The sequence below is a fragment of the Scyliorhinus canicula genome, chromosome 3 (genome assembly GCF_902713615.1).
Source record: "Scyliorhinus canicula chromosome 3, sScyCan1.1, whole genome shotgun sequence".
Lineage (NCBI taxonomy): Eukaryota > Metazoa > Chordata > Chondrichthyes > Carcharhiniformes > Scyliorhinidae > Scyliorhinus > Scyliorhinus canicula.
In genome coordinates this window covers 73103630-73116503 of record NC_052148.1, presented here as the reverse complement: position 1 = coordinate 73116503, position 12874 = coordinate 73103630, and the positions used below count along the sequence as shown (strand labels likewise).

Below are 12874 nucleotides of genomic sequence, written 5' to 3'. Positions count from 1 at the left end.
TTACAAAAGCAGGGAGGTCATGTTGGAGTTGTATATTTGTGAGGCCACAGCTGAAGTACCTTGTGCTCTCCTGGTCGTCACATTATAATAACCTTTATTAGTGTCACACGTAGGCTTACATTAACACTGCAATGAAGTTGCTGTGAAAATCCCCCCGTCGCCACACTACAGCGCCTGTTCGGCTACACTGAGGAAGAGAAGTCAGAATGTCCAATTCACCTAACACGTACGTCTTTCAGGACTTGTGGGAGGAAACTGGAGCACGAAAAGGAAACCCACGCAGACACAGGGTGAATGTGCAGCCTCCGCACAGACAGTGACCCAAGCATTTAGTCTCCCAACGGAGAATTCTGCTGATTGTGTTTAATGCTCTTATGATTTTACTCCTAGATTACTTGCAACAGTGTCCAGGAGGTTGCTCTTTAATTCCTGGAAATTTGAGGACAGTCCTGAAGCCTTGGTAACTCTATGGTAAGGAGTGTAGGGTTGGAGTGTCATGAGCAGGAGAACTTGGAAGCCCGAGACCTGGCTCATTATACCATAGTATGCGGGGCGGGGCGGGGGGGGGGGGGGGGGGGGGGGGGGGGGGGGGGCCGGAAGATCATGGGCGTATTCTCCCAGTGATGCGCCGGGCCGGAGAATCGCCGCAACCGCGCCGCCCCGTTCTCCAAGGTGCGTAGAATCAGTGCCATTTGCACCGGCTTGTTTGGCGCGGCGGCAGTTGCGGGCTGCTGCCCGCAGCCAGGCCGCCGATTCTCCGGACCCGGATGGGCTGAGCGGCCGCGGGGCGCGCGGAAATGGCAGAGTCCCGCTGGCATCCCTGGACTCTGCCGGCGGGAACTCTGCGCGAAGAGTTGGGGGGGGGAGGGGCGGCCTGTGGGGGTCAGGAAGGGGGACTCCGTCACTGGGGGGGGGGGGGGGGGGGGGCCTCTGATGAGGTCTGGCCCGTGATCAGGGCCCACCAATCGGCGGGCCAGCCTCTCCCTCCCCAGGTCTACTTTGTTGCGTGGCCAGCCCCTGAACCCCAACGCCATGTTGCGTTGGGGCCGGCGCGCTGAAGAAGTCCCCCCCCCGCCCCGCATGCGCGGGTTGGCGCCGCCCAACTGCCCAATGGGTCTCCAGAAAAAATACAATCACGATTCAAACCTATTTTGAAATTGAAATCATTATAAGTTGAAGTTTCAGTCCTGCTAAGATATGGCCCAGTGAGAAGGCAAAGATACCAACATATTCCATTCCATTTTAACTCTCCATAATCTCCAAAATCAGAGCCCAACAATAAGTTACCTGAGTAGAGTGTCCACTCTGTCTAGTATCCGTCTGCCCTGTTTCTGAGAGCCGGGTTCTGTACTGTGCTGTTGGTAGAGCAGAGGTTCCGTTAGAAAGTTGCTCTTCTGTACACCGGTCAACAGCTGCATCAGAGCCATTGGGGTCACCATGAGAGTCAGTCCCTTCAGCTTTTGAACACTCTGCCTCCATGGAAACGTGATATCCATTCTCTTGCTCAGAGCTGTGACTCTCCCGACTCTCCTGGCTATCCCGGTTGAGGGAAGAACGGGAGATGACACCAAACTTTCGAGTCCGTTTGCCATTTTGTGCGGGACTCCCACTGGGTTCAGAGTTGCCGCTGCCTGACGTGAGTTCACTGCCGCTGCCATTGGAAGGAGGAAGAGGGGCTTTGCGTTTAATGCGACGCAGCATGATCAGGTAGATATATCCGCCATTCCAGCACTGGTCAGCCAGGTAACTGTAACACAAACAGAATGCCTTCATCAATTAAATCCTTAAACTCTTTAAAGAATGGATTAAGATAAGCATTCTGTATTTAGCAGAGGTGAAATTCTTCCTTTCAGAAATTAAGCCAAATTTGCATAAAACTGCCGGCCTGGTCGCAAAATGCTCAATTTAGTTTTCTTCTCGCAAAAAGTTATTTTCCTTTCCCTTTCCAACCACGCACCATGTTCCTGTGACCTATTTTCAGGTCAGAAAGGTCCTAGGTGCAAAACGCATATCCATCTCGTCCAAAGTCAGGGTCCCCATCGTGAGGGTCATCGGAAAATAGTATTTCCTCCTGCACATTAATCTCATGTGTTGGAGCTGGTTGGACACTCTGAGAGGGGATGAGATGGCATTGGTGGGTGAAGATGTGAGGGGCCGTTAAACAATGTTGAGACCCGGGCAGTTGTGATGGAAGAACAGGCAGGCCTCCTAACCAATCACCCTTTGTCCTCACACTCTTCTTGCCCTCCATCATGGCTCTTAAACTGCACTGCAAACCTGACCCATATGTGAGAAAACAAAAGTCACACATGGGTCGGGTACCAGGGGCTGCAAAAGTGTACAAGTTGCAGTTTCCAAACTGACCTTTTTACTCACATTGCCAACAAGCAAAACTTCACACACAGCACACCCCCCCCCCCCCCCCCCCCCCCCCCCCCCAAACCTCCAAACAAAGAATCACAATAATGCATTCAGGAATTAGGGACCGGGATTCTCCAAAATCCCAGCTAAGTGTTGATGCCGGCGTAAACACCACAGGGGGCCAGCACGGCGCCAGAGTGCTGCACACAGCTCCGGCGCCGATTCGCGGCCCTACACTGCTGGCGCGGCGGCCGTTTCCGCAGCAGTGCTTGGGCGTGGTGGCCATTTCCTCGCCGGCGCCACGCAACATGGCACTCCACCGGATCGTGCGTGTCCACTGATCGGTAGCCCTCGAGCGTGGACTTGGCCATCTTGGAGGTCACCCTCTGGAGGCTGATCCCCCCCCCCACCCCCCCAACCAGGATGGCCAGCCCCGCCGCGGGTCCGAGCTCCCGCCGGATGGAATCAGGTTGGAACCACGGCGGGAACTCGGCCGGTCGATCGCGGAGAAACGGCCCCCCCCCCCGACCGATGCCGCGTTGACTGCGCATGCGCGACTGCCGCCGATTCTTTGGTCAGCGGAGAATCGCCTCCCGGACTAGGAGCGGTGTGGTGGGAATTTCCGGCATCACTGGCGATTCTCCGGCCTAGCGCAGGCTCAGAGAATCTCTGCCCAGGTGTATTTTCCCACATTTTTGATGAAATTAAAATGAATGAACAGAAAATCTTTGGGAATCATGCACCCATAGGAATATATACCTTATATACCGCCCATAGGAATATATACCTTTATATACTGCCCATATATACCGCCCATAGGAATATATACCTTTATATACTGCCCATATATACCGCCCATATATACTGCCCACATATACCGCCCATAGGAATATATACCTTTATATACCGCCCATAGGAATATATACCTTTATATACTGCCCATATATACCGCCCATAGGAATATATACCTTTATATACTGCCCATATATACCGCCCATATATACCGCCCATAGGAATATATACCTTTATATACTGCCCATATATACCGCCCATAGGAATATATACCTTTATATACTGCCCATATATACCGCCCATATATACCGCCCATAGGAATATATACCTTTATATACCGCCCATAGGAATATATACCTTGAATCTTGCCACATGTTCCCAACATGGAAAATTCCTCAACAGCAGTGAAATTGTATAAAAGGTTTGAAAGACGTATAAAAGGGTAAATGTTATCTATACACCATACACTCAAAAACTCATACACCCAAGAGCCACACTCGATGGGAGCATGGCAGATAGTCGCTCAACATCACATCATGATCATGATCAATGAATCATAGATGTATCGGTCCAATTTGGAGGAGTGCATTGATTCTCAGAGGAGAAGTTTACAGATATAGGGAAAAAGGCCACATGGGTAAAAATGTTAACTACAAGGCATTGCTGAAGCAGGAGCCAATATAAGTTAGCAAGCACAGGGGTAATGAGCGAAAGGGACTTGGTCCGAGTGAACAGGCGGAAGAATTTTGGATGAGCTCAAGGTTATGGAAGGTGGAAGATGGGAGTTCCTTCAACATCCTAACAGCAGCACTGGGAGTCCAATTAGTATTTAAAAGAAACAAGAAAGAAATACTTAAACTTGTCAAATGTATAGCTATCTTTCAATTAATTGAGTTATTGGCTTGATCAGTAGCACTATCACTTTTGAGTCAGAGGTTGTGGGTTCATGTCCCATTAAGAATGTGGGCACATATAGGTGGGTCCAATTTTTTCCTTTAAAGAACAGTTAGACAGTTACATGGGGCCAAATGTGGGCAAGTGGGACTAACTTAGTGATAGAAACTGGGTTGAAGGGCCTGTTTCCATGCTGTAAACATTTATGACTTATAATTTGGGTTCACAATACAGTTAAAGACTGAGGAGTTTTGCCTTATTGGAAGTGTCACCTTTCAGGTGGGATGTCAAACTGAGACTCACTGTTTTGGGGGATTTAATCTCATGGCACTATTTGAAGGAAAGTCAGAAGTACTCCTCTTGACTAGAAAAGTTCCTTATTCAACCAACACCACCAGAAATCAATTAGCTTTTGGCCACCTGCTTACTGTTAATGGGACCATACTGTGTGAAAATTGGCTGTTACATTTCCCTCTAATACACATTCACAAGAGAATTGGGTTGAAAGTGAAGTACTTTGAGATATCTTGATGAATTGAGCTGCTCAGAAATACTCGTGTTCTACCATAGTAACTTCACTAAAAAATGTCAGAACTGCTTAAAAGGGATTTCTACTTAAATTCCAGGGAAGCTATGGTAGCGAAATAAAAAAACAAATCATTAAAAAAATGGAAACGATTCCAAGAAAATTTCCAACTATTGCAGTGTCATATGAATATAATTCCTTGAAATGATCCTATTAATTATTGTTAAAGAGCTCAAGTAACAAAATTTGATTATACAAAGTAGAGGAGATGCTTCTCCCATCCTTCAGTATGCAATGTTCCCAGTAGAGACAAAACACAATTGGGCAACTCTATAAAATATACCTCACAAGTGACCCATTACATCGAAAAAAGAGGCAAGAAAATAAACTTTAAAAAAAAAATCAGCACAAGTTAATTTAAATTGAAATATAGGCATGATTTTTTTTGTTATAGAACTAGAAACTATTTGTTATTCTTAATACCAATCACCAAAATAATATCCTACACACGCAAAGACAGTTGTTTCCAACTTTACTTTGTCAATACATTTGCAAAGGTAGTCTGGCTCCCCTTTATGCCTGCCGTGGCAATACTTTGACATTTTTCTGTTCATTAAGATGATTAACTCAAGGCCTGACTTTCGATTAAATACAAACTTCTTAATTCTTTCCCCCATCCCCCCTCACCCTTCCCCTCTCACCCTAACTGAGCATTCTGAACACAATGAAACTTTAACAAATGGAAATTAACTTTAACAAATAGTCCACAGATGTACACACTGTTTGCTTCTTTGTTAAATAACAGAACTGCCATTTTTGAACAAAAATCAGAACGTCTTGGTGCTCTGCATAATTCACATCGAGTTAAAGGGAAGGAAAATTGACTGTACTATTGTGAGAACCAGAAATGTCTAAAGGATATATAAATTAGTTACTAACTAATATGCTCCACTGTTTCTTTAGAGTTGCCTCCGAGGTGCAGCAGCTCACATCAGAACTACCACTGTCCAATACTGAGAGAGATCGTGTTCACTTTGATAGACATGTTCAATCATTTAGCCCATGGAATTGAAGAAATATACGGGGCATATCTCTACAAAACAAGTGGTTCCAAAACTTGGAGCCATAAAAACTCCCATCAAGGAATCCCCAGTATCTACAAACAGCTTTGTGATATTCACAAGGATAATTCTATCATCCTCATTGGCTCACTGAACACTATGAGAACAGTAAATAGTTCAGTACTCCAATAGACCATCAAGCAGAATATCCCCACCAATGAAATAGGTGACACAATGCAAATTAATTAGAATGAATGAAAATCCACATCTTACATGTTGTAAAGGTCTGCCACTGCCTGAAACGCTAGCACAGCAGAAAACCATCAATTAAACTAAACATAATGTATTGCCAAGGTTAGTTTGTATCACTTCAGCTACTTTCTTCCCAAACCCGCCTAGTAATGAATACCACACACTGCTGACTGAGATTACACAATCAGACATGTTACAGATCAGTCAGCACCTTTACCACAATGTTCCCATAACTCAAAGATAACTCACAAACACACATGTTATGCTACAGACACTGATGCACAGTCAGCACTTTCTGAATATCTTTCGTCTTACCTGACTGAACAGCAACAAAACAGATGTAATCTTCATTTTTGAAAGAAGAGTAATAGAGAATAAGGTATTAAAAGAAATGGAAACAAGAACAACAGCAACCACAGCCAACAACTTCTCTCGCTAAGAGAGAGAGTTGACAGGTGTTCATAAAGCAGTATTGAACCTCGCACTGAAGCTCTTGTATAGCCAAAAGGAGTCAGCACAAAGACTTCACGGTATTAGCATTTGAAACACCACTTCTAACCTTCTACAACCCCCTTACTCTTGTGGGCAGGCAACTGCATTAAAACTAAATGGATATTGGTTGGGCGAGGGATAGTGCACTGCCACAAGGTTTTTTGCAGATATTGAGTACGTCAATGAAAACATTACGCAGCAGCACAAAAAGAAGAAAATTTTGCAAGCTTTCATCTTGCAGGTTTCCTCGAGGGGAAAGGTGGGAATGCAAATAAGAGAATAAAGCACTTTACGTCTGTCATCAAACATATGGTTATATTTTACGATTCATCAACATTCACTAACAGAACCAGGAATTTTATTTTTACAAATGTCCTTATTCTAACATAAACAGTAATTAATACAATTGAGTAAAAACATTGTCCATTAACATATTTCTATTCGTTGTTGGAATTAAGCGACACTACAGGCAAACTGTGTGCTCAGCCTAACTGCCAAGGATGCAAACTTTTTTTTAGCTTGACCATTCACTTCCCCCCCCACCATATAAATGTCCATGTCACCCCTTATGCTGAGCAAAATGCAGATGTAGAGCAGAGAAAGCCCCAAATCTAATCGCCCAACTAATTAGTTGGAGTTGTAGAGAAAATATTTATAAAAATTACCCACTGACACAGCGTTAGAAAAACATGAGCAACACGGGTGTAGAGTCATCAGTGAGATGCACAACTACTTCTTTGCCCTTTTTTTATTCCATGACATCTTTGTCATTTAATGTCTCCCACCCTCTACATTTTTGTTCTTCCACCCCCTCCGCCCTTTCAATGGCATAAAATCCATCACATTTCCACCTTCCTTCAGTTCTGAGTAAGTGTCATATATGACACAAAATGTTAATTCTGTTTCCCTCTCCACAGATGCTGTGAGACTTGCTGATTTCTTCTAACATTTTCATCAGTTTTCATCAGTGGGAACCACTTGTTTTGTGGAGATATGCTGCATTACTTGACAAGGTGGACATGGAAAGGATGATTCCTCTTGAGGATAAATCCAGAAGTTGGCGCACTATTTTAAAATTAGGGATCACCCTTTTAGGACAAAAGAAGGAGAAATCTTTTCTCCGAGAGTTATGAGGGAAGCAGGGTCATTGAATATTTTAATAAATTTTCAGCTCACCCAGGTCTGCCACATGATGATTTACCGTCGAACATGGTGGGACTCGAGCTTGAAACCCCAGAGCATTGCTTTAGGTTTGTGGTTTACCAGTTCAGTGACCTAGACAACAGGAGGGAACCTAAAAATAATGCCTGCCATAGGAAGTTTATTTTATGAAATTCAAATTTAACCATTGGCTGTGGTGGGATTTGAATCTGGAACCCCAGAGCATTAGTCTATGTTTGTGGTTTATCAGTTCAGTGACCGAGACCACTAGTCCACAGGAGGATCAGGTAGATAGAGTTTTGCTAGGCAAGGGAATGTTTGCCACTATGCTCAGGACCCTGCTGCATCAGAAGCTCCTCTATTCACAGGGGTGACAGCAGGACAGGAGGTTCATGCATCACAACATTTACATGCTATTATCAGTTTAAAGGTCAAAATTGGCAAATCTTTGGATGTCCACAATCGCTTGAAACATTTTGCTAGTCACCCACAGATGGAGCCACTGGATAGTGCTGGGCATGAGGAATTGGCTGCTGCTCACATCAACAGAATGATGTCTCCACCTTGTGTCACTTGGGCGCTCTGATTGGCCCTCACACATTCATGGCACCTGCCATTCCTAATTGGATGGCGATCCCAGAAGCAGCTTCTTACTTGACCTCCTCTGGGATAATTGCACCCGATGCCCTGCCACGTGGTTCGCTATCTGGAAATTAGCCAACAACAGGTGTGTGACTTAAACGGGAACACTCAACCTACAATATCGCTTAGCCTGCCCTTTATCTATAAGCTCCAATACTTACTCAAAGAATCCTCAACGTTTTGACAAGCATGAACTCCCCCCAACCCCAAATTTTTGGATAACCCCAGGGCTTTCTGTTGGAAGGTCACATAGTTTTGGGTGAGGTCAAGAGTGTATATATTCAGATATGTTAGATATCACAATTGTATGCAACAAGTGGAATGGATTAGAGGGTTTTTTCCTGTTCGCCATCGTTTGGATTTCCAGTATGTCAGAAAACCAACAGATTCTCAGTCATGTGTGTACAATATAATTATTGACAAAGAAGTTGAAACTGTGACCGTAATACATCTGGGGAGGTCAAATACTAATTCAGAATGAAAAAATAGACTTGCACAACAGAAGAGAGTAAGTAGAGAGAACATCAGAGGCAAGGCCAATTTTAACCAGCAGCGAGTTTTAAAATGTCGAATTCTGTTGTTCTCAGCTTACCATTGAAATGAGCTACTGTCTGGTTCCTATAATACCAGACATACAGTCAGCAAGCACACGGCTCTCCCAAACAGGACTGATCAAAATTAGTTTGAGTGAAATTGCTGGTAAATGGAACACATCCCAGCTGTAAAAGCAATTGTTACAGAAACCAGCCGGAAACATCCTTCGCTCGTAGGTAAGATGAATCATAGAATCCCAAACAGTGCAGAAGGAGGCTATTTGGCCCATAAAGTCTGTACTGACCCTTTGAAAGATCCCCTGCCCTATCCCCATAACCCCTCCTAACCTTTGGACACTTGGGGCAATTTAGCATGGCCAATCCACCTAACCTAGACATCTTTAGACTGTGGGAGGAAACCGGAGCACCCGGAGGAAACCCACACAGACACGGGGAGACTGTGCAAACTCCACACAAAATAGTCACCCAAGGTTGGAATGGAACCCGGATCACTATCGCTGTGAGGCAGCAGTGTTAACCACCATGCCGCCCTGATGTGAAACAAAGGTAATTTGAAATAGAACGGTGATTAAAAGTTTCAAGTTATAATGGTTCTGTTGCTGTAAAAATAGCATAACCTCTGTTTTATCATCGACTGTAATTGTGTAACTCAGTGCTCTTGCCTTTGTTCAGAAGGTTGTGGGTTCAAGTCCCACTCTGGTGACTTGGGCACATAATCTGGCCTGATACTTCCATACACAATTGAGGAAGTGCTGCACTGACAGAGGTGCTATCTTTTGTCTGGGATGTTAAGTGAAGGTCTTGCCTGCCTTCTCAGGTGGACATAAAATATCCCGTGGTAGTACTTGAAAGAAAAGCAGAGGAGTTCCTCACCAATATTTTTCTCTTAACCAACATCACTAAAACAGATGATCTGGTCATTATCACATTGTGGTTTGTGGAATCTTGCTTTGTTCGATTTGGCTGCTAAGTTTCCTACATTCCAACAATGGCAACACTTCACAAAAGTGTGACTGGAAATCACTTTGGGATGTCCTGAAGTCATCAAAGTGCCATGATCTCGGTAGAGGCTAGTAGCATTGCATTTCTTTTTTAAATTTACTGTTATTTACTAAAAGAACAAAGCAACAAGGATCACGGTTTAAAACGACATGACTTTACTATACCAAAATCAAACAATATGAATGCTAATAACTACACTGCCAGTTACAACAAAGATCTTAAAAAGTACAATGAACACAGTTACTTAGAATCTCATCTGAAATTCTGAACTTCAATTTCCTTCTGCCCTCATTTGGCTTACACCCCAAAATTCTCAAGTCAGATTCTTGTCAGAATATGGAAGAATAACCATTTAGTATGAGTACTGTTTTGAAGGTTTGTTTCAGGATTGAAATGTTTTAGGCTTCTTGCTTATTTCTAACAAGTTTTTCACTTCAAATCATCTCCAACTGTAGATTCCCCTTGAAAATAGGCATCACTAATGCCACTTCAGGTCAGAACTCTCCTGGTTCTAATGTTCTTCAACCCTGGAGTCTTGCATCTAGAAGGGTCGCTCTCTTCTCAGCTTGGCCAACTCAGAAGCTCAACTCCCATATTAATAGAGTATTTCAGTTAGCCAGGGTGTTGAAACCCCTTTAGCCAAGCCTTACAGTCAACTGAACCACGTTTGAAAGTGATGTTCACTGCATGCAACTTGTATTAATCAAAACTAAACGGCTTGAGCACAGGACCCCCTCAGGAACCTATTCAACTTAATAATTAACTTCTGATTGTTTATCTCCCAGGCAGCTTGGTCACATGGTCAGTTACTGGAGGCAAGAGAAACCTAGGGCAGGATTCTCCAATCTCTGACGCCGAAATCACGTTCGGCGATCGGCCGGAGAATCCCCGTTGGCACCGAAATCGGGTGCGGTGCCGCTTTTGCGATGCTTCACTCTAACCAAAACGTCACACTCGCAGAGTACACTCCACACCGTATAGACAGCCTCAGGACATTACCTGAGGCCCTCCCTCAACACTCTGCCATCAATGGGCTGAGTTCCCCACGGTATGGGGCACGTGTGCTTTTGTTTTTTTCGGGAACCCGGACTGAGTCCAGCGCCGCCACAGTCGGGGTGGAGCCAATCTGCGGGCAAGGGGGGGCTTTGGCAGGGGCTGGGGCACTGGTGGGGGGTGGTCCGGGGGGGACAAGCCTGACCAAAGGGGAGTACTATTTGGTAGGCCGGGTCTGTGCGCAGCCGGTGCCATGTTGCATGGCGCAGGCCGCTGCTGTGCGCATGCACGGCCACGGTCCCGGCAATTCTCCAGCTGTAACCGCAGCCTGCTAGCCCCCCACTAGACGGAGAATTAGTGGAGGTTTTGCGCTGTTTTTCCTGGGGTAAAACGCCACTGCTCCCATGCCAGCATCAGCACATTGTCTCCCAAACGGAGAATCCAGCCCCTAGTTCTTAAAAGGACCATCACCCAAATATATAAAATAATTTGTTTCCCACCAAAAGTTACGTTGGCCACCACAAAATGTACTGTTTATTTGCAAGTCTTTCTTTATTTTCCTTTTCTTTTAAATCGATAAGAATTTTTAGGAACAGATTGTTGCACTCAACAATTCTCTGTTATCAGCCAATCTTTTGTCTGGTAATATATCAAAAGCCTTGGAGTTTAGATAAACAAAAATCAAAACAAATTACAGTTAGTGCCAACATACCCTCTAATTTTCTTTTGTGTAATGTATATCAGATTTGTTTAGATACATGGGCCATTTAAATTTATTTGCATGCTAATGTAATTGCACGTGGGCTGCGTGGGAACTTTCAGATGGTGGCTATGCATCTGGGAGGAAACTCTAGGTCAATTTTGGAGTGAGAAATGGGAGCACTTCGCCACACAAAAGGTAGTGGAAACTCTCTTCCCCAAAAGACAGGGGGCTGAATTCTCTGTTTCTGAGGCTAAGTGCCGGTGCCAACGGAGAATCGTGGTGCTCTACAACAGGACAATCGGTGCGAATCCCTCACCGATCCGGTACTGGTGAGGGGCTAGCACTTAGCGCTGTGTGGAACACCTGCCGAACTCGTGGAAAATGGCCGGAGAATCGGCAGGACCTGGGCCGCACATGCGCAGGTCTGACAATTACAGCCGTACATGCCTACACCATCACCAGTCGCACTGGAAAACATAGCACAGGCCGTGCTGGACCACGTACCCGTGCTCCCCGGCCCCACAGCCCACCTCCTGGTCACCCCCACCACTCCCCCAGCTCCAGGAGAAGCCTCTGGCCAGCGGCACAGATCTCGGCCGCGTGTGGCAACGCTGCACACTATCCGCATCCGGCAAGCCAGGCTACCGACCGCTGGGATCATACATGACCCGCACCATCGGGAATTTGGCCCAACAGAGGTGGAGCATCTCAGATGGGCCGGCTGATGGTGTTCCGATGGGGTTGCGACTACGCGCAGTGTGCGTCCCGACGACGACAATTTGGAGTGGGCGGAGAATCACCAACAGGCATCAAACCGCCGCCTGCCCCGATTTTGCCGTCAGGGGCCATTCTCTGCCCAATCGCCGTTTCTGAATTTGGCATTGGGCGAGGAACAATCCCGCCCAAGACTATGAGGCAAAGTTTTGTTGGTTATGGATATGAACTGATTTGGAGCTAGAATGAAGGTGCAGATAGTTCATAATCTAATAAATGGCAGAACAAATTCAAGGGCAGAATTTTACGCTCCCCGCAAAATAGATTCTGAGGCTGGGGAGGAGCATAAAATTGAATGGATGGGATTCCCTCGCCCAAACACACAAACAATTTCACTCTTGGGTGGACAGGGCTCCAGCGGGAAACTTGCCCATTAAATATTAAGGCCCATAAGAGGCCACTTAGGGCCTTATTGGACCCAGCCTCAATTCATTGGCTGGCGGATGTAGAGAGGGTGGAAAATGGACATTTCCACCCTTCCCTAACTTGGGTGGGGAGGAGAACATGCCCCGCTCTGAAGGTACCCCCCCCCCCCTCCCCCAAGGACACTGGAGCTCCGAATCAGCATCCTCCCCTGACCCATTCCGCCATCGGCACCTACCTTCTTCAAGGTCCCGGGACATAGCCCCAGGGACAGCGCTGCAGTACCACTTCTGGCCACTGCAGT

At 45.8% G+C, this 12874-nt stretch overlaps 1 protein-coding gene across 6 annotated transcripts in view; it reads right to left on the bottom strand.

Moving 5' to 3' along the window:
• pdzd2 (PDZ domain containing 2) overlaps positions 1 to 12874 on the bottom strand; it is a 599663-nt gene that overhangs the window by 224472 nt on the left and 362317 nt on the right. For all 6 annotated transcript variants that reach the window (XM_038790713.1, XM_038790714.1, XM_038790715.1 and 3 more), the window contains one exon: positions 1288 to 1747. In XM_038790713.1, the coding sequence (XP_038646641.1) occupies positions 1288 to 1747 (460 nt within the window). The remainder of the gene's footprint in view (positions 1 to 1287; positions 1748 to 12874) is intronic.